At 40.5% G+C, this 20,314-nt stretch overlaps 1 protein-coding gene across 1 annotated transcript in view; it reads right to left on the minus strand.

Moving 5' to 3' along the window:
- LOC102787331 (uncharacterized) overlaps positions 1 to 20,314 on the minus strand; it is a 526,954-nt gene that overhangs the window by 227,406 nt on the left and 279,234 nt on the right. Inside the window, exon 25 of the mRNA XM_087838425.1 lies at positions 18,382 to 18,555. Coding sequence (XP_087694551.1) covers positions 18,382 to 18,555 — 174 coding nt within the window. The remainder of the gene's footprint in view (positions 1 to 18,381; positions 18,556 to 20,314) is intronic.

Genomic DNA, 20,314 nt, shown 5'->3' on the forward strand with positions numbered 1-20,314 from the left:
AGCTCCACTCCACGAAGTTCAGGAAGTGAAACTAAACTTTGAGCAGGAAGGAAACACCCAAAGAGACGTTTGAGGGCAATCAGGAGCATTTGACACTGTGTGCTGCATTCAAGTGCACCTCGGAAACTCCAAACCTCCGGCAGGCTGTGATTTATTTCTGCTGGTTTTCCAGTTTGAAGCACAAACATCCGTCATCACTTTGTTGTTGTTCTTCCTGCAGCGCTTGAATATTTCAACACTGAACTGATGTTTGTTCAAAGCTCATTTCAACCTGTTGAAGTCATGAATGAAAGCGCAGACTGAGAGTGGATCACATGATGTTTAAGGTGTGTCATGTGACATGTTCAGTATTGTCACACATGTCTAGATTGTCCCTGATATCATAACTGCTCAAACACTGATGATTATATTTGAAGAATTATTACTGATGGCAGCAAAGTTTGAATGGAGCTCTCTGTCTGTGCTGATTTGTCGCCCTCTGGAGGTCAAAGCACAAACTGCATGATGTCACTGTAACCGTTCATGTTGACATGATTCAAAGTGAAAGCAGAGAAACAGGAATGAATCAGGTGTTTTTACCTGCTGTAAATGGCAACACATTAAAGGTGTATAGACAGTAGAGATGTTTAAAAAATCTTTAAGAACAGTTCAGTAGCAGCGCCTCGCTCGTCACTTCTCAAGTTAGATGACTTTAAACTATGGCCCGATGTTAGCTACATCCACATTATTAATGACTTGTATTTTCCGAAGGCGTTGTTGGCGAGGAATTGTGTAATTATAAGAGCACCAAGGCGTATAATTACCTGCACAGCAACAACATTGATAAAGTACTGCTCAACAAACAAGACAACTTTATTTTTCTTAAAGCAGCTGTAGAGCCGAGCCAGAGCGCTAATCAAGCTAAACACTTAGCATGGCTAATGCTAAGAGAAAGTGGAGTAGTGGAGACAGTCGGCTGTTCCTGTATCGCCGGATTAGGGAAATCATGTAGTCATGCTGCTGTTCTGTGGAGGGTATTTCACTTATCTCGATATCACAATGTTTAAATGACTGAAACAGAAACACTGGACTGGTCAAAGGCTGACTGGGGAGTCACGCTACTGCAATCTAGCCAAGTATTACATGGAGCACTGTTTACTGTTTACATGTCAAAGCCACTCGTTAACTTTGTGTGGGCTGTATGCTGCACAATCACAGGTTAAATACACCACTTTATTTGAAGACATCTGTAGCACTGCCTCAGTTCTGGATGTTTCCACAGACTCCTCTGTGTACCTAAAGAAAAGGTCAAAGGTCAGCAGCACATGTAGTTGGGACAATTCTTCATTTACAAACAACAGTCGCACAAACTACACAATTATTTTCCTCCAATGACGACTTTTCACTTGCAGAAATGGTCCTGTGTGATTTCTAGGCTGTGATATAAAAACTAGTTCCTGATGGCAGCGACTCACTCAGTAAACATGTGTTTCCTTCACCAACCTCACACACAGATCCAATAAGATCAGGAAGTGGGCAGTATAGTACAATATGTGTTATTTTGTACTGTACTGCCCAAACTAAAGATCTGCTGAAGTGCTGGAAATGATTCAGATGTTTATTTTGGACGATACAGCAGAAGATCAGACATGAAAGTGGAGATAACACAGAAGACGTGCAGCAAAGGGTCAGAGGTCAGACTGGGCCACTGGATTCAACAATGAGCCAATGATCATCAAGTAGTGACTAAAGCAGAGCCCTAACGTTCTGACATTTATCACACAGTTAGAACAAATGTCTGCTGATGACTTCATCTCATGAAATGACTGATAGATGTCAATTCATTGATCAGCTGAGCTGCTGATGCTGATCTTCATCGTGCACAGAAACATTCAGCTTGTTTCAATCAGTAAATAACTCCCACTACTCTCAGTTTGAACTGTTCCCACTCAAAATGCTGTGAGAACAATGATCATTGTAGAACTTCACAAACATCACGTGTTGTTTTCCACATGTAAGATCAGCAAACATACAGAAACTTCCTGTTGCCACACACGGCCTCTAAAATCTCTTCCACGGTTTCTGTCTGAAGTCCACTCTCTGTGTCGGATCCACAGGAAACAACAAGATCTTATTAACATGGTTTTCAATGTGTCTCCTTACAAAACGTCCAACCAATGAACAAATGTGTATATTTGTGGAGGCCGAACAAAAGCATGACACATTTCTGTGTTTCTATAAACTGGTGTCAAACACAAATATGAAGAGTTTCATTGACAGACTCCAAAATGCCCCCGCAGTGAATCAAAGGGAAATCCTACAGTGTGGCCAGAGAATCTTAATGGCTCCAACATCAACACATCCACAATGTTGGATCCAGTTCTACCTCACAGAGTTACTAAGACACACCCTCTGCCAGCATTACAACAGCTCCACCTGCTTCACCTGCCTCCTCAGCAAGGAGTCAATCAAACACAGCTAGTTGAGTCATTTCTCTGTGAGTCTAAAGTGAATCTAGTATTTGAAAGTCCACTTCCTGTATTTGTTGTTGAAGACTTCTTCAGCTTCTTCTCAAGGACATCAGCTGCTTGTTTGGCAGCAGAGGCAGTTAAGAAGCTTCCTGAAAAACACTGAACAGTGAGTTCACTGTGGAATATGACAAATTCAGCTTTCTATGTGCAAATGTGTCTGTGTCAACCTTTCAAATGCTGTTGAATCCAAAACATCAGCGGCTCCTTGGCTGCTCACTTCATGCACTTCTGTCTTTGTGACAGTCCAATGACATCACAGCTGCTTCCACCCCCAGTGTCTCAGGACTGGACACCTTTAAACATGTCGAGGATCAAACAGCCGTCCAGCTAAACACACATGAAACTATCAAAGCTGACAATCATTCCAATAACATCTAATGGTTCATATATATAGACACAGCACTACAAGGAAATGGCTCTCAGCATCTGGCTGTGGGAACAAATGAGTCCCTGTTTGTGTTCAGATTGTGTGCATGTTTTAGACGTGTGTCACATGTAGAAACACAACAATCCCACAATGACACAAAGATTGGTTTGACACAACTGTGCAGCTGTAAGTTGTTTCTAATGATTCATTGAAGCTCTTCTAACATTCTGGAGACGATCAGTACATGAATCTGTTCAACACGACAACAATTTGACTTCAATGTGAACGTTTGCCATTAAATAACCTTCTTCATCCAGCTGACAGCATCCTTCATCCTATGATATTAACAGTTCCTCCTGTTGATGACAAACCTCTGACATGATCTGCTTGAGGAGCTTTTTCATGTGAAGCTCTCTGAGCTCAGGGCTAAGTTGCTGTGTTTCATCTTTAAGAGCTGCTGCCTCCTCGCCCGACTTGTTCTTCTCTTCTTCTACTAATGACACCATTTCTGCTTCATATCTTTCACTGGGCCTAAAACAGATGAAGAGTAGATTTACTGCTGTTCACTGTTTGTGTCAATATGGAGAAATATGAACAGACAAACACAGCACACACTGTAAAAACTGTGATTTGGGTTAATTAGTATCTAATAGGAAAGTAATACTCAGTAAAAACATGTATGTGTTGTTTTAATTAAATCTAAGCAAAATTAAACATTTTTGAGATGTTCAGTTATTTAAATATACACAATTTTGTTTGGGGTAAATTAAGCAATAGTTTGTTGAGCAGATTTAACAAAAATGTATGAGTACCGTGAAAAATGAAGAAATCTAATAGATTTAACTGATGAAAGCATTTTCATTTCAATCGTTCTACACTTCCGCCTGTAGTCCGTTGTGCCACGTGCAGGACACACACGCTTCAGCAGTGGATGATCTCCATTTTGTCCGAGGTAAGATTATCTTCATTTGTACGAATATACGACACGTTTTAAACAGTAACGTGTAGCAGTTTAGAGTAAAAGTTCTAAACAGTACGATACGTCAAAATTAGATTAATAATGACCGCTGTAATGACAGTATCGTATTTTTACACAGAATGGCACGAAGTGGACTGCTAGCATAAGGTCACTTTCCAAGCCTTCAGCTGTGTTACTTCAGAGCTTTGACTAACCACGTTTACCATATTAAAAAACATATATCAATGATGTATTTTGATGGGCTGTAGCCTCCCTCATTTACTTTTAACATTTTATGAAAAAGTTTTGCACTCAGCAGTGATGTAGTTAAAATCATTTGTGCGGGATTTTGTCAGTCACAGTTTTTCAAAGCTTTTGTCTCCACGCAGTTTTTCAGTTGTGGTAATGAAGCTAAAGTGGCTCAGTCCAGCAAAATAACTGGTTTTCATTTTCATGCTGTCGGAGCCCCGTGACTTTAGTGCAGGCACAGCTCACATAGAGGGATGATGCAAGTTTCCAGTTAAACTTGGTCGTGTATCAGTGAGACCCACGCTCAGTCACGATGTTTCTGTAGAACGATCTTCAAGACAAAGGTACACTCAGGAAGTAATATAGTAATACGTGTTTAATCTGACATAAGTCTTTCATCATTTCTATGTTTAACACCCGATGGTGTTTGGATACAGAGATGACCTTGTGTAGATTAAAAGGACATCTTTTCAAATATGGGAAGATATATACAGTATATAAATACACAAATAGTGTTATTTCATGTCATGATCTGTCACCAGATCGGTACAGAAAATAGAGTCTATCCCCTTTTTAATCTAATAAAGAGTTTCATTGCTTTATATGTGAACCTCACCTTTAAAAATTTTAGTATTAATTCAAATTTGTCTTTAACAATTTTTGTGTGTAAAATTGTTACTTTGGAGAGTGCGATTGTTATTAATGTTGTGTTCTTTTCAGTTGTTGGAAGATCCCTCAACTTAAAGTCAGCTGATCAGTATGTAGACTATGCATTTTGAATAGGTTGTGATGGATGATTGTATTAAATTAAACTACTAGTTTTGAAATTGAAGCAGCAGAAAATGACCAAGTTGACCCTACTTAATCTAACGTAACTCTGCCCTTTTACATTTTATTCTAGGTTGAACGAGATAGAGCTCCATGTAATCACTGATGACCAAATGGAGAAGTTGGTTCTTCCATCAGGATCCCACCAACAGTAGAGGAGCTGCAAAGTGTTGTGAAGGATACCTTTGGGATTTCAAACGACTTCAGTCTTCAGTATTTTAAACCAAAACTTCAGGACTACTGTGAAGGTTGTTGGCATCACCCTGGTCATCCTGCCAGTTTTCGGCAGCCCCTCTGATCAACTGTCAACTGACTATGACTCATCATCCAATCCAGTTGTGTCCAATGCAGACTCTGCTGCAACCACATCTTCTCAGGACACCATTATTCTCAAAAGGCAGAAGTTCACAGAACGTTGTGAGCCGAAGCTGTTCCCCACAGTCTGCATATGAAACTGAAATGTACCTGGAAAGAGCCACCGAGGAGTATAAAAAGAGTGGAAATCTTCTGCCCACCTCCGAAGTAAAGACTGACATTCTCGAGAAGTTGGCTGAAACTGTATTTTCAATTATGGCCTATTCTTCCTATTATTTTGGGGCGAGCACTAGTGAAGAATTTCAGTGCATACAATCTAAATTAATCAGAAAAATTTTATATTATAAATTTTGTATATGTTTTATATTCCACAATAAAAACAATTACTGTTTGAATGTTGTCTTTGTGAAATTGATTCATTTTACTCAGAAAAGAAGTTAATTTGATTTTCTCTTACTCATCAGTCATTAATTATGAAGTTTAATTGGAAAATTAGTGAATCCAATTTGAGTTTTAATTAAAAACAAAAAGTTTTAATTTTTTTGTAATGGATATTTTAGTCATTTTTTACTAAACCTTTGCCAGATCGTTAGTAAATTCAAAGTAATTTTTCTCAGAGATTCATTTCAAATGAACTAATTTTTTGTTACAATTAGCAATTTTAACCTTCAATTTGAGATTTTGTCCCTAAATTCAACACATATTTACAAGAGAATGTTAATAATATATATTATTGTTTTTTGTTGAAATTTAATTAACATTTTATCTAAATTTTACATAAATCACTTGAAATTAAAATCTACTTAAGTAAATTAAGTGTCACGTTGTTGCCATGGGTTTTTTAAGTAACCTCTAGTCACAGTTTTTACAGCACATACAGAGAAATGTAGACAGGATGTGCAGCCAGTGCAGTAAATGGTCTAAATATCAGCTCTTTAGAAAATGATCCTGATGAACATGAAACTAACATCCAATGAGAAACACAGCTTCCTTGTTTCATGTCCAATAACAATCAATGAAGAGCTAATAAAGAGCTATTCTATTGTAAAATGCTGAGATGATTATTAGACAGAACCCAGCAGCTCACCAAAAGCCTGCATTGAAAATCTATATGAAAGTAATCTATGCTCATATACGGCAAAATCCTTTAACTGTCACTGTGTTTTTCATCTGTGCTCTTGTTGGTTGGACAAGTTTGTAAATGACAAAGAGCTCAGTGGACTTTGCATCCATCAAATCCTGTTAGATGTTTGGATTGTTTTTCCTTCACAGCTTTGTGATGAAGGTTAAAGAACAGAGATATGAACTATTGCCAATATGAATCCTGATGCATGACGTGGGCATAGACCCACCAAAGCAACACTCAGCTCACCTCATTCCAGGCGCTTGTCTGCTGGAGACCATGAGCCTTGTTAGTCACACATTAGCACCGTGGTAGGAAACAGCCTCCATCATTTCATCAGATCTGAATTTGGACTGTTTCCCTCTGGAGGAACCAAGTCTGTCAAATCTATTGATCCAACACAAACTATCAAACGCATTGGCTCACAGTCAGATTGGCTTTGTATGGATGGTGTAACAGGGGGCTGGGAAAGGATGCTGAAAGCTGAATATAATACAGAACAATAACAGGACATATAATAATGTAGCAAACATGATCTTCAACAGGCACACTTCTATTATTCATGATCACAAACACAAAGAACTTGTGCAGCCCTGATATCAGCCCTAATATATGAGTGTGTTTGCCCAAAGATTGAAACAGCATCAACATGACAGCTGTAAGAAATCTTCTCTCAGCCTTGTTTGGCAGAAGATCCCTGCAACAAAGATTGTAGCTGAAAGATGACGTGTGTAAAGTTTGCTCTTTGGGAGGGTTGAGGCTGTTTTTAGACCTTTGATAGTTTCCAATCCAGTTCTGAAAGACAGAAATAAAAACAACATCATTAAGATCAGATCATGGAGCTGTTTTCTGCCTTGTTTCTATCTTCACATTACAAGACTTTACTACAATAAAGATGCTAACATGTATCTGTAGCAACAACATCATTGAATCTAGAACAACTGGAGCCAAACCAGTGGCCTCTGCTGGGATCACTGGTGAGCCAACACTTCCTTGTTGGGTGCAGATTTCAGGGCTTCCTTTTGCTCCTCCGTTATAACTGTTCTCTCTTCTCAACAAATGATGACACAAAGGAATCAGCAGTGACAAAGATGATGCTGAAGAGAAGCACACATTTCACACATATAACAGACCAGTCCAGTTACACACACCTCTGCTTGACATTAGGCCTCAAACAAAGACACAAAACACTAACTTGACTCTAAATAGAAGAAACGAGCAGCTTTTTCTGTTCTGTGCTTATTTATATTTGACACACATGCTTCTCTTTGTGCAAACACACATTGCACTATAAGGGTAACCTAGCACACAATGATTGGACAGCACAGTGATGATGCTGGGAGATCCTATACGAAGCAACACAGAAACACTGAGAACAAAACTTTAAACATTGATTATATTGAGATAAGCAGCCGACCCAGTCTAGATAAAGGCGAGCAGCTGGGACCGCTGCTGCACCAAAAACAGGTTTCAGTGTTTCCATGTGTGTGTGTGATGTCTTTACTTATACTGGTCAATAGACTTTAGTCAACACATTATTGAAAGGTGTTACACATGAAATAAAAACAGTGTTTCATCTTTATTCCTCTGAAGCAGCTGCATTATAACCAATCTGCTCCTTTGTGGCCATTTAAAACAGCCTTAAATAACTGTTGTTATATTTGTTGCAGTTTCTGCTCCTCTTGGACAGACGACTCTTGAAAAGACATTTTTGAATTTCAACTTTTAACTGGATAAATATCGGATATATAAACGTCTGCAACAAACTGATTCCAGCTTCAACCTCATGATAGGAATGTTTTTGTGGCTCAAGATGACCTGATATCTTTCATGATGGAGACATTTGACACGTTTCACATATTATAGACCAACAAGTTATTCATAGCAGTTTAAATACAGGGAGTCACTTTTGGGCCCAGCAGATAAAACAGAGCCAATATTTCGTTCTTTATTTAAGTGACGTGTGTCACAGATGTGACCTAGTAAAGTGTAGCTGAACATTAGTAACGTTATTAACACTCTCAGCTCCTCCTTGTTCCAGACCTGAAGATCCTCTTCTTTCATTCAGCAGCAGCTTCAGGTCTCTGATGGGCTTGTTGTTGGGAAACAGCCCTGCTGGGATGATGGTGTCCTCACAGAAACAGTCAGTGATGCTGTTGATCTCCATCACAGTTATTAAGAGTCTGCTGACTGTAACTACGCTCAAACTGTTAATGCGATCTTATTTTAATAAACAACACTGTCACTCTACACCTGAGCCATAGACCACACCCTCCACCTCAATATACACCACAGTTTTCTCTGCTATGGAAATGAGATCAGGAGGAAATCATGATTATTATTATTGAATAAATGCTCACATTAATGTGGGCTTATTTGTTTCATGTTAGAAACATTAGTTGAGTGTTTTTAGTATAAAATGGTGAAAGTCCCTCTTTTTGCTCCTCCCCTCACCTGTGGATGGACGGTGCTGTTACCGTGGTGACAGCTTGGATGTGTTTCAGTCCTGCCTGGTTATCACTGCAGGAATCTTTACTTTCACATTTATTACAGGTAATAACTCTGATTTTTCTGTGTATTATGAACTAAATGTATCCTGATACACACAGAGATGGATGAGCAGAGGTCACATGATGAAAGAACAAACATGGAGTCTTTGATTTATTTAGATATTTATTGATGAATGCAAACAAACCCTGACACTGAACCATCGTCCAGCTTTCACAGAACAAACCTGATCACATGACCTGCTGACCCAAACAGTGAAAAGCTCCATGGCAACAACAACAAACAGCCTCACATATGTTAACAGAGGCTGTTAGAAGCACAGAGTCTTTACAGTCTTTCTCCTGTTTGTACACAGATCTCTGCACATCTTCATCACAGTTACTCACAGACGTGCAGAGTGTGTGGATATCAAAGCTAAGTTTCCACCATGTTTGTAGTCTGTACTGGGACTCATGGAGCATCTCTCTATGAGCACTCAGTGCTTTAAACAGTGAGTCCCAGTTTAACCAGCAGCCTTCACACCACACATCACACAGACATGGAAACTTCAAACCCTCAGACTGAAGACACCATCAGAAATAAATAGATTGTGATGAAGATGAAGAACTGGAACAGTTTGCTGTGGTTTCTTCTGTTCCTGTCAGAAATAAGAGTCTGGCAGCACTTTGCTCTCCTTCCACATGTTTAAGGAGGAAGTGAAGAAGAGCGAGTGAGTCGTCTTCCTCTGTGGGCCCAACATCAGGCAGCAGCCACGTATTTTTAAAAACCCAGCACACTGCTTCAGAAACACTGAGTCAGGTGACCAGAGTCATGTGATCAGTGAGGTCTTCACTCAGGACGTCACAGCTTCAGGACCTGATTCAGAGGTTTATAAGGACGTGGATCATTGGTGCTGATGTTGTGTGAGAGCTGGTGAACCATGGAGAACATAAATAACAACCAGGTCATCAGCACTTCTACCCCCAGCTCTAAAACCTACATAATACACTATACATATAGTTATATAGGTTATAGTATGTTATATATAAACGTAGCTGAAGCAGTTTAATTTGTAGCTTCACGCTGCACTTCATATGTTTGTCCACCAGATGGCAGCACAGAGGCCTGTGTTGGAAAGCTTTGAGTAATGAAGCGTTTTCAATCCAAGCTTCAGAAAGCTTCATGTGGTCATTGTTGGGTTCAATATTGAGGAGGGTTAGAGGAGGTAATCAACTTTCAAAATAACAACACTGATCCGGCCAGGTGGAGTCAAACGATGATTTAATGCACGCGTGGGGGGACCACCGCCATACGCAGACAGCGCCGATCCCTGACTTACAGAGCATAAGCAGATGCTTTATATACCATCAGGGCTTAAATTTAATACGCCCCTTCAACGTCAATCAGATACAGGTCATACATAGGTTTCAAAACCACAAAGACTTTTAACACAGTTTAAAGTGTGTGTGTGTGTGTGTGTGTGTGTGTGTGGCTCGACCTCACACGAACTTTGTCTTATGAGAAGAGAGGCCAATTCTCATGTGCATAATAACCTAACTGAAACTATATCTGTAATATGTTGAATAAATGTTTTAATCAAATGAGTGCCCCTACTTCAAAGCTTAATAAAAAGATATAAATGACTAAAAGATAACAATGAATAACCTGGTTATTCAAATAGCATCCTCCCAACAGCTCCTCAAAGTACCTTTCACAAGCACGCTCTGCAAAAGCCTGCACTTCCTGTCTACTTTGGCACAGAGTGTACTCAGAGTTAGGCCTTTCAGAATCAGCACATACACATTTAAGATTATAACAAGTATTCAAAAGCATTTAAGATCATTGATTTAACTCAACAGTTTAATGTGGTTATAACTGCACCTGTAATAAAGGCTAATATGATAACAGTATGCATAAACATTGGTAAGGCAAAGATTATACTGCAGATCATATTGTACTGATAAAATACTTTTGTTCAATCCCAAAAGAAATATATAAACGTAGCTGAAGCAATTCATTTTAATTTGTAGGTACATGCTGCACTTCATATGTTTGTCCACGAGATGGCAGCACAGAGGCCTGTGTTGGAAAGCTTTGAGTAATGAAGCGTTTTCAATCCAAGCTTCAGAAAGCTTCATGTGGTCATTGTTGGGTTCAATATTGAGGAGGGTTAGAGGAGGTAATCAACTTTCAAAATAACAACACTGATCCGGCCAGGTGGAGTCAAACGATGATTTAATGCACGCGTGGGGGAACCACCGCCGTACGCAGACAGCGCCGATCCCCGACTTACAGAGCATAAGCAGATGTTTTATATACCATCAGGGCTTAAATTTAATACGCCCCTTCAACGTCAATCAGATACAGGTCATACATAGGTTTCAAAACCACAAAGACTTTTAACACAGTTTAAAAATAACATTGTCTCCGTCTCCACAGCAGATGCTTCCTGTCAGCCTTCTGACTTTCACTTCTCGTCTGGAACACCAGACCCACACCCTGCAAGAAACTGTTCCTCTTTTTGCAGAGACAATTTTGCAGTTGCAAGCAAACATGACTAACCTCTCACCTATAAATGAGTCTATCTACTGTGTGTGTGTGTGTGTGTGTGTGTGTGTGTGTGTGTGTGTGTGTGTGTGTGTGTGTGTGGCTCGACCTCACACGAACTTTGTCTTATGAGAAGAGAGGCCAATTCTCATGTGCATAATAACCTAACTGAAACTATATCTGTAATATGTTGAATAAATGTTTTAATCAAATGAGTGCCCCTACTTCAAAGCTTAATAAAAAGATATAAATGACTAAAAGATAACAATGAATAACCTGGTTATTCAAATAGCATCCTCCCAACAGCTCCTCAAAGTACCTTTCACAAGCACGCTCTGCAAAAGCCTGCACTTCCTGTCTACTTTGGCACAGAGTGTACTCAGAGTTAGGCCTTTCAGAATCAGCACATACACATTTAAGATTATAACAAGCATTCAAAAGCATTTAAGATCATTGATTTAACTCAACAGTTTAACGTGGTTATAACTGCACCTGTAATAAAGGCTAATTGGGTACCAATATGTTTAAACATCTGAATGCAATATCAATGCTGTAGATTATGTTATTAATGTTAGTACTGCAATGGTAATGATGATGATTATTAACAATAGCAGTAAAATAGTTTCCCTAATCCCCACATCATCAAGGAAGCAACCAGGAAATATCTGCTGTGTGTAAAAACAGCAACACAAGAATCCAGAATGAAGACAAGAAACTCAAAGCTCACACACAAAACAGGTGGAGCTAATTTTGTGACGTGTTTCTGTAAAAACACCACAGAAGTGAATCATCAAAGTTTCCATGTGAGCTGATGATGCTGCTGCAGAGTTTCTGTGAACCTCCTGTGACCCCGCCTCCTCATACAGAGACATCTTATTGCTCTTCAAACTGCATCACGTGGACACATGTGATTGTGTATTGTAGTATTGATCCCAATGCTGGTATTAGTACTGGATCAATAACACTGGATGGATGCGTTCAGCATGGAGCCCCTGAGCTGTGTTACAGACAAACATGGAAACTGACAGGTCTGTGTCATTCACAGTCTGTAACACTTCTAAACAACAGAGGCTGACCCAAGTGCCTCAGAGCCAGGCACGCTCACATCACAGCTCTCTAAATAAGCCAGTTTCAAAATAAGAGCTGAAAGCTGTGTTTGCTTGTGTTAGCTTATTATTGTGGAGACTAACATTCAGTGATCATGTGTTCAGACTCATAATGATTCCTCTCAGAAATCCTGATCTTTGTATTTACTGTGTGTTGGATCAATAACTGAGATTCATCGTATCACACAGCTGTGCTGCTGCTGCTGGTGATGTCAGCACATCTGGAACAATACGAGGTATCTGCTACCAGACTGAGCAGGACGTGAGACCTGTGGACTGTTTAAAGCTGTCCCTCCACAGCTCACTCAGACCTGATCCACACCTCAGTGATATTCTCTGACTTCCTCAGTAGAGACAGAAACCATTCAGATCTGGGACGATCAGCTGACTGATGATGTCACACAGACTGTGTTTTTCAGGAACAGTGATTCTGATGTGAGCCTGCTAGCTGACAGCAGACCTGATGAAACCACATGTTCACATCTGTGAGGACAGACTGGACTCTTTGACTGCACCTTGGTTCTCCTCAGAGGTCTGTACAGGAGCATGTCCACCCCCACTGAAGATCTCAGTCACTGTGAAACATAGAAAGCTGCTTGTGTAGCCTCTGCCTCACATGTAGATACAGCTACAGGTTTCTCTGTCAGTCAGACTGAAACAGTGTCCTGATGCTGCATCATTCAGCTCTGTGCCCCAGTCAGCATCACTGTGAGCTACCAGTGTCAGTGTTTCTGCCCTTTTCCTGTAACACTACACTCAGCACAGGCTCAGCTGCTATCCAGTGTTGGACTTTGGCTTCAGCTGCTGTGATAGATCCTCTAACATAGATCAGCTCTGCTACATGTTGTTAGATAAGTGCAGCTGCCTGTCATGTCCTGATGTTTCTCTGGCTCAGCAGCTTCTCCATCAGAGGTTCACATGGAGCTGATCCAGTATCTCCAGTAACTGTGTTCTGTGCCTCACTGGTTCATCCTTCTGTCTGTGTGACGTCAGTCAGATGTTGAAGTTAAACTCTGTAATCTTCACTGTGTCACAGAGTTCAGTGAGTCCCGTTATTCACAGTATCAATCAGATCATCAGAGAACAGCTGATCAGCAATCAGTGGTGCCAACAGCACCTCCTGTGGTGAGAGGATGCAATAATGCAATGTAGCATTTTTACACTCAACACTTCCAGTCATGGAAACTGTCTGTTGGATCTGTTTGACGTTGCTTTCTTGTGTTGCTTTCTTGGTTAGAGTTCCTCACAAATGTCCAGATTATTCTTCTAATGAGGCGTCGACCATGTTTTCAGTTCTTTGGAAGAAAACATCGCCCTTTGCCATCCTTACTTTTCTTTGACTTCTTCAAATGCAGCTGAACTCCAGCTGGTATTTTATTGGACTTTGCAGCTGTTTCTGGTCATCAGTTCATTCCTGCAAACTTCTGAACCTGAACAACAATGATGCTGCATTGCTGGCTGATCCCAAAAGGTTGATTCTGTTCATCTGGACGTTTTCAGAAACGTTTGCTCACTGATCAGGTGACTTCATCAGTCTCAGCTGACTGCAGCTTTACAACCTTACAAACAGCACATTTGCACAATGACTGAAACCAGCAGCAGCAGCACCTGATATATATGATACTAATATAATACATATACATATATAATCCATACTAATGATGAAGGAACTGAGCTCACAGTCCATTGTTCATTCAGTGGACTACTCAGTTTATTTTGGGCCTCAGAAATGCTCACTCTGTTTGTACATCACTGTCAGCAATAGACTCATTCTGTTGTGTGGACAGGAACACGTGTGACATCACTTCCTGTTTGTTTGTGACTGAAGAGGAAGAAGTTTACAAGGAATCATTTAGAAGAGTTTCAAACATCAACTGATTGAATCCATGAATCTGAAAACGTGTTTGTGAGTGAAAGAGACAGACATGTACAGACTGAACTATCTGTTCAACAGTCAGAGTGTTTCTGTAACAGGAGACACTCTTTACACCCCACTCAGCACAGGGACACTGAGTCACCAAGAGACCAGAACCCAAACCCAGGATAAAGAGTTTGAGTGAATGTGGTGTTGAAGGTGTGGAGGTGGATCAGAGTGTCAGAGGAGACTCTGTAGAAGGACAGAGTGCCAGCAGGACAGTCCACATACACTGCTGCTCTGTTAGAGACAGAGGAGGAGGAGGAGGAGGAGGAGGAGGAGGAGGAGGAGGAGGAGGAGATGGATGTTTTTATGTTATTGTGCCAGACAGACTGAGGAGCACCATTATAGCAGTCCAGACAGTACAGACTCCAGGACTGATCATTGTTTCCAAACACACAGTCATCACTGGCTACATAACTGTCTCCTTTCCTTCTGATGCTTCTGTAACTCACTGATATATCAACGTCTCCTCTCCACTCGACCTCCCAGTAACAGCGACCAGTCAGACCATTTCTACACAGCAGCTGATAAAAACCAAATCTGTCTGGATGATCAGGATATGACTGAACCTCCGCCACACGTGTCACCTTCCTGTTGTTGTCAGACAGTTGGAGCTTTGTGTTCACTGTGTTTGTGTCGATTGTGAGTTGACAGGAATCTGATGGAGAGAACAAACACAATCCAGCTGCAGTTATTGATCCATCATCTGTTCATTGATTGACACTTTGATGATGACTCCTGACATGATGAAGATGGTTGAATGTGTGCTGCTTTGTTTTCATGAATCCCATTAAAAACACACTTACACTTCCTCAGACCTGGTCTCAACCATCGGACTCCAGCAGGCTCCACCCTGAAAGGAGGAGGGGGGTCAGAGCAGCACAGTCAGCATGCACACATGGACATTACATGGCTCTCATACACACACTGTTACACACTGAGCTCAAAGCTCGGCTCCACTGTTTTATTCAAAGAAACCTACATTTATTTATCAGCACATTTAAAAACAGCTTGAGCCAAAGTGCTGCACAGAGTAGAGATAAAATAGGAAACATACACAGTAATTACTATAAAGACTCGTCAGAATTGAAAGCTACAGAGTACAAATGTGTTTCCAACCGGGTTTTAAAAATGTCGAGTGTTGGTGACGACCTGATGTGAAGGGCGACTGTTCCAGAGTTTGGCTGCAGCCATCGATAAAGCTCACCTCTGTTTTTACGTCTAGTTCTGGTCAGAAGCTACTTATCTGCAGACCTGAGGGCTCGACTTGGATTATTTTGTTAAAGAGAGATAAGATGGACCCAATCCACTCAGAGATTTAAAGACAAACACCAAGATCTGGAAGTGGATTCTACCACGTACTGGTAACCAGTGGAAAAAGCTGGAAAAAGCTGGTGATGGGTCGTCTAGCACAGACCCACCGCTGGAACCAGACAATTCATGAGGGAGAGAACTGTGACAGCGCCGTTCCTTCACTTGACCTCAGTCGCTCTCATCTGCTCCCTCGCAACACTGCTCTTTATTGAGGTTACATGAATATGTAGGTGTGTGCGTGTGTGTGTGTGCGTGTGCGTGTGTGTGTGTGTTCCAGATGTGACCCTGTGACCCCAAAGCTGGTGCTAAGAGTCCAGTGGTCCCCCTAACAAAGGGCTCTTATACTTAACCAGACACAGAGTAGGTGTCCTCCTACACCATAAATCTGTAAGAGAAGGTAGGACCTCTCTCATGACCTTAAGGTGTGTGTGCATGCCAGAGCTCTCTGGAATGCACACAGAGTCTTCACAGACTACTAAGGATCGAACCTCTATCATTATGCAATCGATTATAAAACTCATATATGAGTAAATATTTCTAAGCAAACCTTACAGCTGGTTTTAAAAGCAGAATTTATTTGTTTCTCAAATGAGAAAGAGCTATCGAGAAACACTCCTAAATCTTTAGCAAACAGAGTTCTGAACTTTTCCAGTGGGCCAAGGTCAACATTATTAGATAATGCTAATTCTTTTCCCTTGCATTATAACAATGTGAGGAGCTAATGCTAAGTATACTACCATTAGCGGCTAATTCTAATTAGGGGTGAATAATTATTACCAGTTAATGCTAATATCGTTTTCTTTTCCCTTTTAACAATGTGAACAGGTAGTGCTAGGTAGGCTGATGCTAGCAGCTGATGCTAATTTGATGTGAATTAGCACTATATTAGTGAGGTGTTAATGCTAAGTAGACTGCCATTAGTGGCTAATGCTAATTTTAGGTGAATAGGAGTTGGATCTAATGCTAATACCATATTTTCTTGCTTTATAACAATGTGACCAGCTAATGCTAAGTACGTTACCGTTATTAGCTAATACTAATTTGAGATGAATTAGCATTATCCGTTAATGCCAACAATATTTTTTCTTACTTTTTAACAATATGAGTAGGTAATGTGAACACTTTTTTTCATTCCATTTTAACTTTTCCCCTGTGATGTGAAGAGTTAATGCTAAATAGGACGCCATTAGTGGCAAATTTTAATTTTAGATGAAAAAGCAGCTAATGCTCATATTGTTTTCCTTTGCTTTGTAAGAATGACAGCAGCTTAATGATACGAAGTCTACCATTATTAACTATTGCTAATTTGATGTGAATTAGCATTATCTGATAATGGTAACCCTTTTCCAGTGCATTATAACGATGTCAGGAGTTAATGCTAAGTAGGCTGCCATTAGGGGCTAACGCTAATTAGGTGAATAATTATTAGCAGCTAATGCTAATATCGTTTTCCCTTCCCTTTTAACAATGTGAGCCGCTAATGCTAAATTGATGTGAATTAGCATTATATTAGTGAGCAGTTAATGCTAAGTAGGCTGCCATTATTAACTAATGCTACTTTGACGTGAATTAGCATTATGTGCTAATGCTAATACTGTTTTCCCTTACTTTTTAACAATGTGAGCGGCTAATTTTACGTACGCTGTTGTAAATAGCTAATGCTAATTTAGTATGAATTAGCATTATTCAATAATGCTAACACTGTTTTCGCTTACTTATGAAAAATGACAGTAGCTAATACTAATACTCTTTTCCGTTGGGTAACAACAATGTGAGGAGTTAATTATAAATAGGCTGCTTTTAGCGGCTTATTCTAATTAGGGGTGAATAATTATTAGCAGCTTATGCTAATACCGTTTTCTCTTTCCTTATAACAATATTAGCAGCTAATGCTAATTTGATGTGAATTAGCATTATATTAGTGAGGAGTTAATGCTAAGTAGGCTACTATTAGCAGCTAAAGCTAATTTGAAGTGAATAAGCATTAGTAGCTAACGCTAATACTCTTTTCTCTTGTGTTATAATGATGTGAGACGTTAATGCTAAATAGGCTTCCATGAGTGACTCCTTTCCCTTGCATTATAAAGATGTGAAGCGTTTATGCTAAGTAAGCTGCCATTAGCAGCTAATACTAATACTGTTTCCCCTTGCTTTAAACAACTTGAGCAGCTATTGCTAAGTAGGCCACTTTGCTCTGCTAAGAATTTGTGTGACCACGATGGAAACTCTGATAAGCTAATGCTGCTAAGCTAATGCTGTTTATGGGCCCTGTTAGAATCAATATTTCATTCTCATTCTGTTGTTTGAGAACAATAACAGAAAAATGTGCACTTGAGAACAAATTTATTGTGAATTCAGCTGTGAATGCAGAGTTTGTCATTATTTAAGCTTCCATTTCCAAATGTTAGCTGACACTTTATTAGGTACACTGGCATCTATCTCAAGTACACCTGTGACCTAGATGTTCCTGCAAACAGACTCCTTGGAGACCCCTACATAAATATCCACGTACTATCCAGCTAGACTAGTGTGTCTGTCCCTGAAAATATTCCTAAATTTGTGATTGTTCATTTGTCATCTGCAGGAAACAAACAGGAAGTGAGTGAAAGACACAGGAAATGTTTCCAGCTCTTCCTCATCTATCAGACATTGTTCATACCTGAGAGTGTCCAGTCTCCGGCCTGGATCCTTCAGTCCAGCCGACAGCAGCTTAATTCCTGAGTCACCTGGATGATTGTAGCTCAGGTCCAGCTCTCTCAAATGGGAGGGGTTGGAGTGCAGAGCTGAGGCCAGAGAAGTACAGCCTTCCTCTGTGATCAGACAGCCTGACAGACTACAGACACACAAAACAACAATCTATTTGTCAACAACCATTTTCTCTTTGTCACAATAACATTTATCCATTTACATCGATTCAATGTAACTTTATTTATAAGTGACAATACCCAACAGACAACAACAGTCATATGAAGCTGTTTAACAGTGTAAGGTAACAGCCTCCAATATTAGAGAGAAAGCCCCAAACATCAGACACACCACTGTGAGCAGCACTTGGTGATGGTGGGAAGAAGAACTCCCTTTGACACAAAGATCCTCCCAGTGAAAACAGGCTCCAGGAGGAGCATCTACCATGACTGGTTGCAGGGTGAGGGGAAAGAGAAGTGATGAGCTGAGCTCAGAGAGACAAGAACAAAACACAAACTAAGGAGACAGAAGACAAAAGTTAAGGACATGCAGTAGTGACATAAAAGCATCAGGAGTCAAAAGAGGGGAAAAGAAAGCAGAGCATCATGGGAAGTCCACCAACAGCCTGAGCCTATAGCAGCATAACTAAGGGATAGTTCAGGGTCACCTGATCCAGCTCGAACTATAAGCTTTATCAAATAGGAAAGTTTGAAGCTGATCTTCAAAGTAGAGAGTGTGTCTGTCTCCTGAACTCAAACTGGGAGCTGCTTCCACACCCAGTCCAACATAGCAAGGCTTTCTTTGCTGCTTTGACAAAACCTCAAATCCCAGTCAGAGATGATGAGCATCATCACAGTGATGATCATTTCTCTGTTAACCCAGGCTTTCTGCTTCAGGATCTGTGCACGCTCACAGAACAAGGAGACCTTTAAACATCATTTCACAAAATGGATGGACTGAGCTCAGCCTACAGATGAACTGGTGCCAGAGAGTTAACTCATTAACTGATTAACATCAGCAATAATTTTAATCACAATTTTTAAAATTATGATTATTGTGAAAGTGCTCACTGGCTCTGAATATAAAAGCCATGGGTCACAGGAGGGATGTTGATCAGTGCTGGCTTGAAATGGGCGTCATTCTGTGTCTCAGCCAATGGGAGCATTGAGGGTGGGCCTAATACTACTGCAGCGCTCACATGACCCAGGACAGAAAGAAAGGGGCGGGGACAGAAACATGGAGACAGAAACATGGAGACAGGTACAGATCTTTGACATGTTCATTTTAAACTGTTCCAGAAGGCAGTGTTGATACAACTAAAGTTATCTGGAAGCAAAGTTGAGTTTTTTATCGTCGGAGTACTTCATGTCTGAAGTATCACTTAAATGCATTACACACTGTTGATGGCAGCAAACAAACCACCCAAACAAACAGAGGTGGGAAGCTTGGGCAGACTACGTAGATTCAGCTGGTGGGAGGAGTCAAGATAAACCAAGGAAAGACAAGCTAACAAACGCCACAGTGAAGTGAGTAGCTACAAACTGCAGGCCGATTAGTGTTGTTGAAGAAGTCGGTCTGAGGAACGTTCTTAGGATCAACAAATGACGGCATGTATGAGCCTCAAGACGCACCATCACAAGAAGAACACATGAGCTGTAGAAAAAGGAGAGACTACGAAAGCCACGGTGTTACAACATGAACCATCTGTTGGTCTCTCTGGAGACTACTGGACGTAGCTGGGTAACCATGGTTACCTGGGAGTTACAGAAACGTGCAGAACATGTGATTCATGTTGCACAGCAGTGAGACATTTGAAATAAAGTCAGCACACTCAGTACAGATAGTGCATCAAATATGATGCTGCTGCCAGACGTCTGCCTTTGAACACGTCCCTGCATCGCGCACAA

This window comes from Neolamprologus brichardi, chromosome 3 (assembly GCF_056152115.1).
Source record: "Neolamprologus brichardi isolate AB-2024 chromosome 3, ASM5615211v1, whole genome shotgun sequence".
Lineage (NCBI taxonomy): Eukaryota > Metazoa > Chordata > Actinopteri > Cichliformes > Cichlidae > Neolamprologus > Neolamprologus brichardi.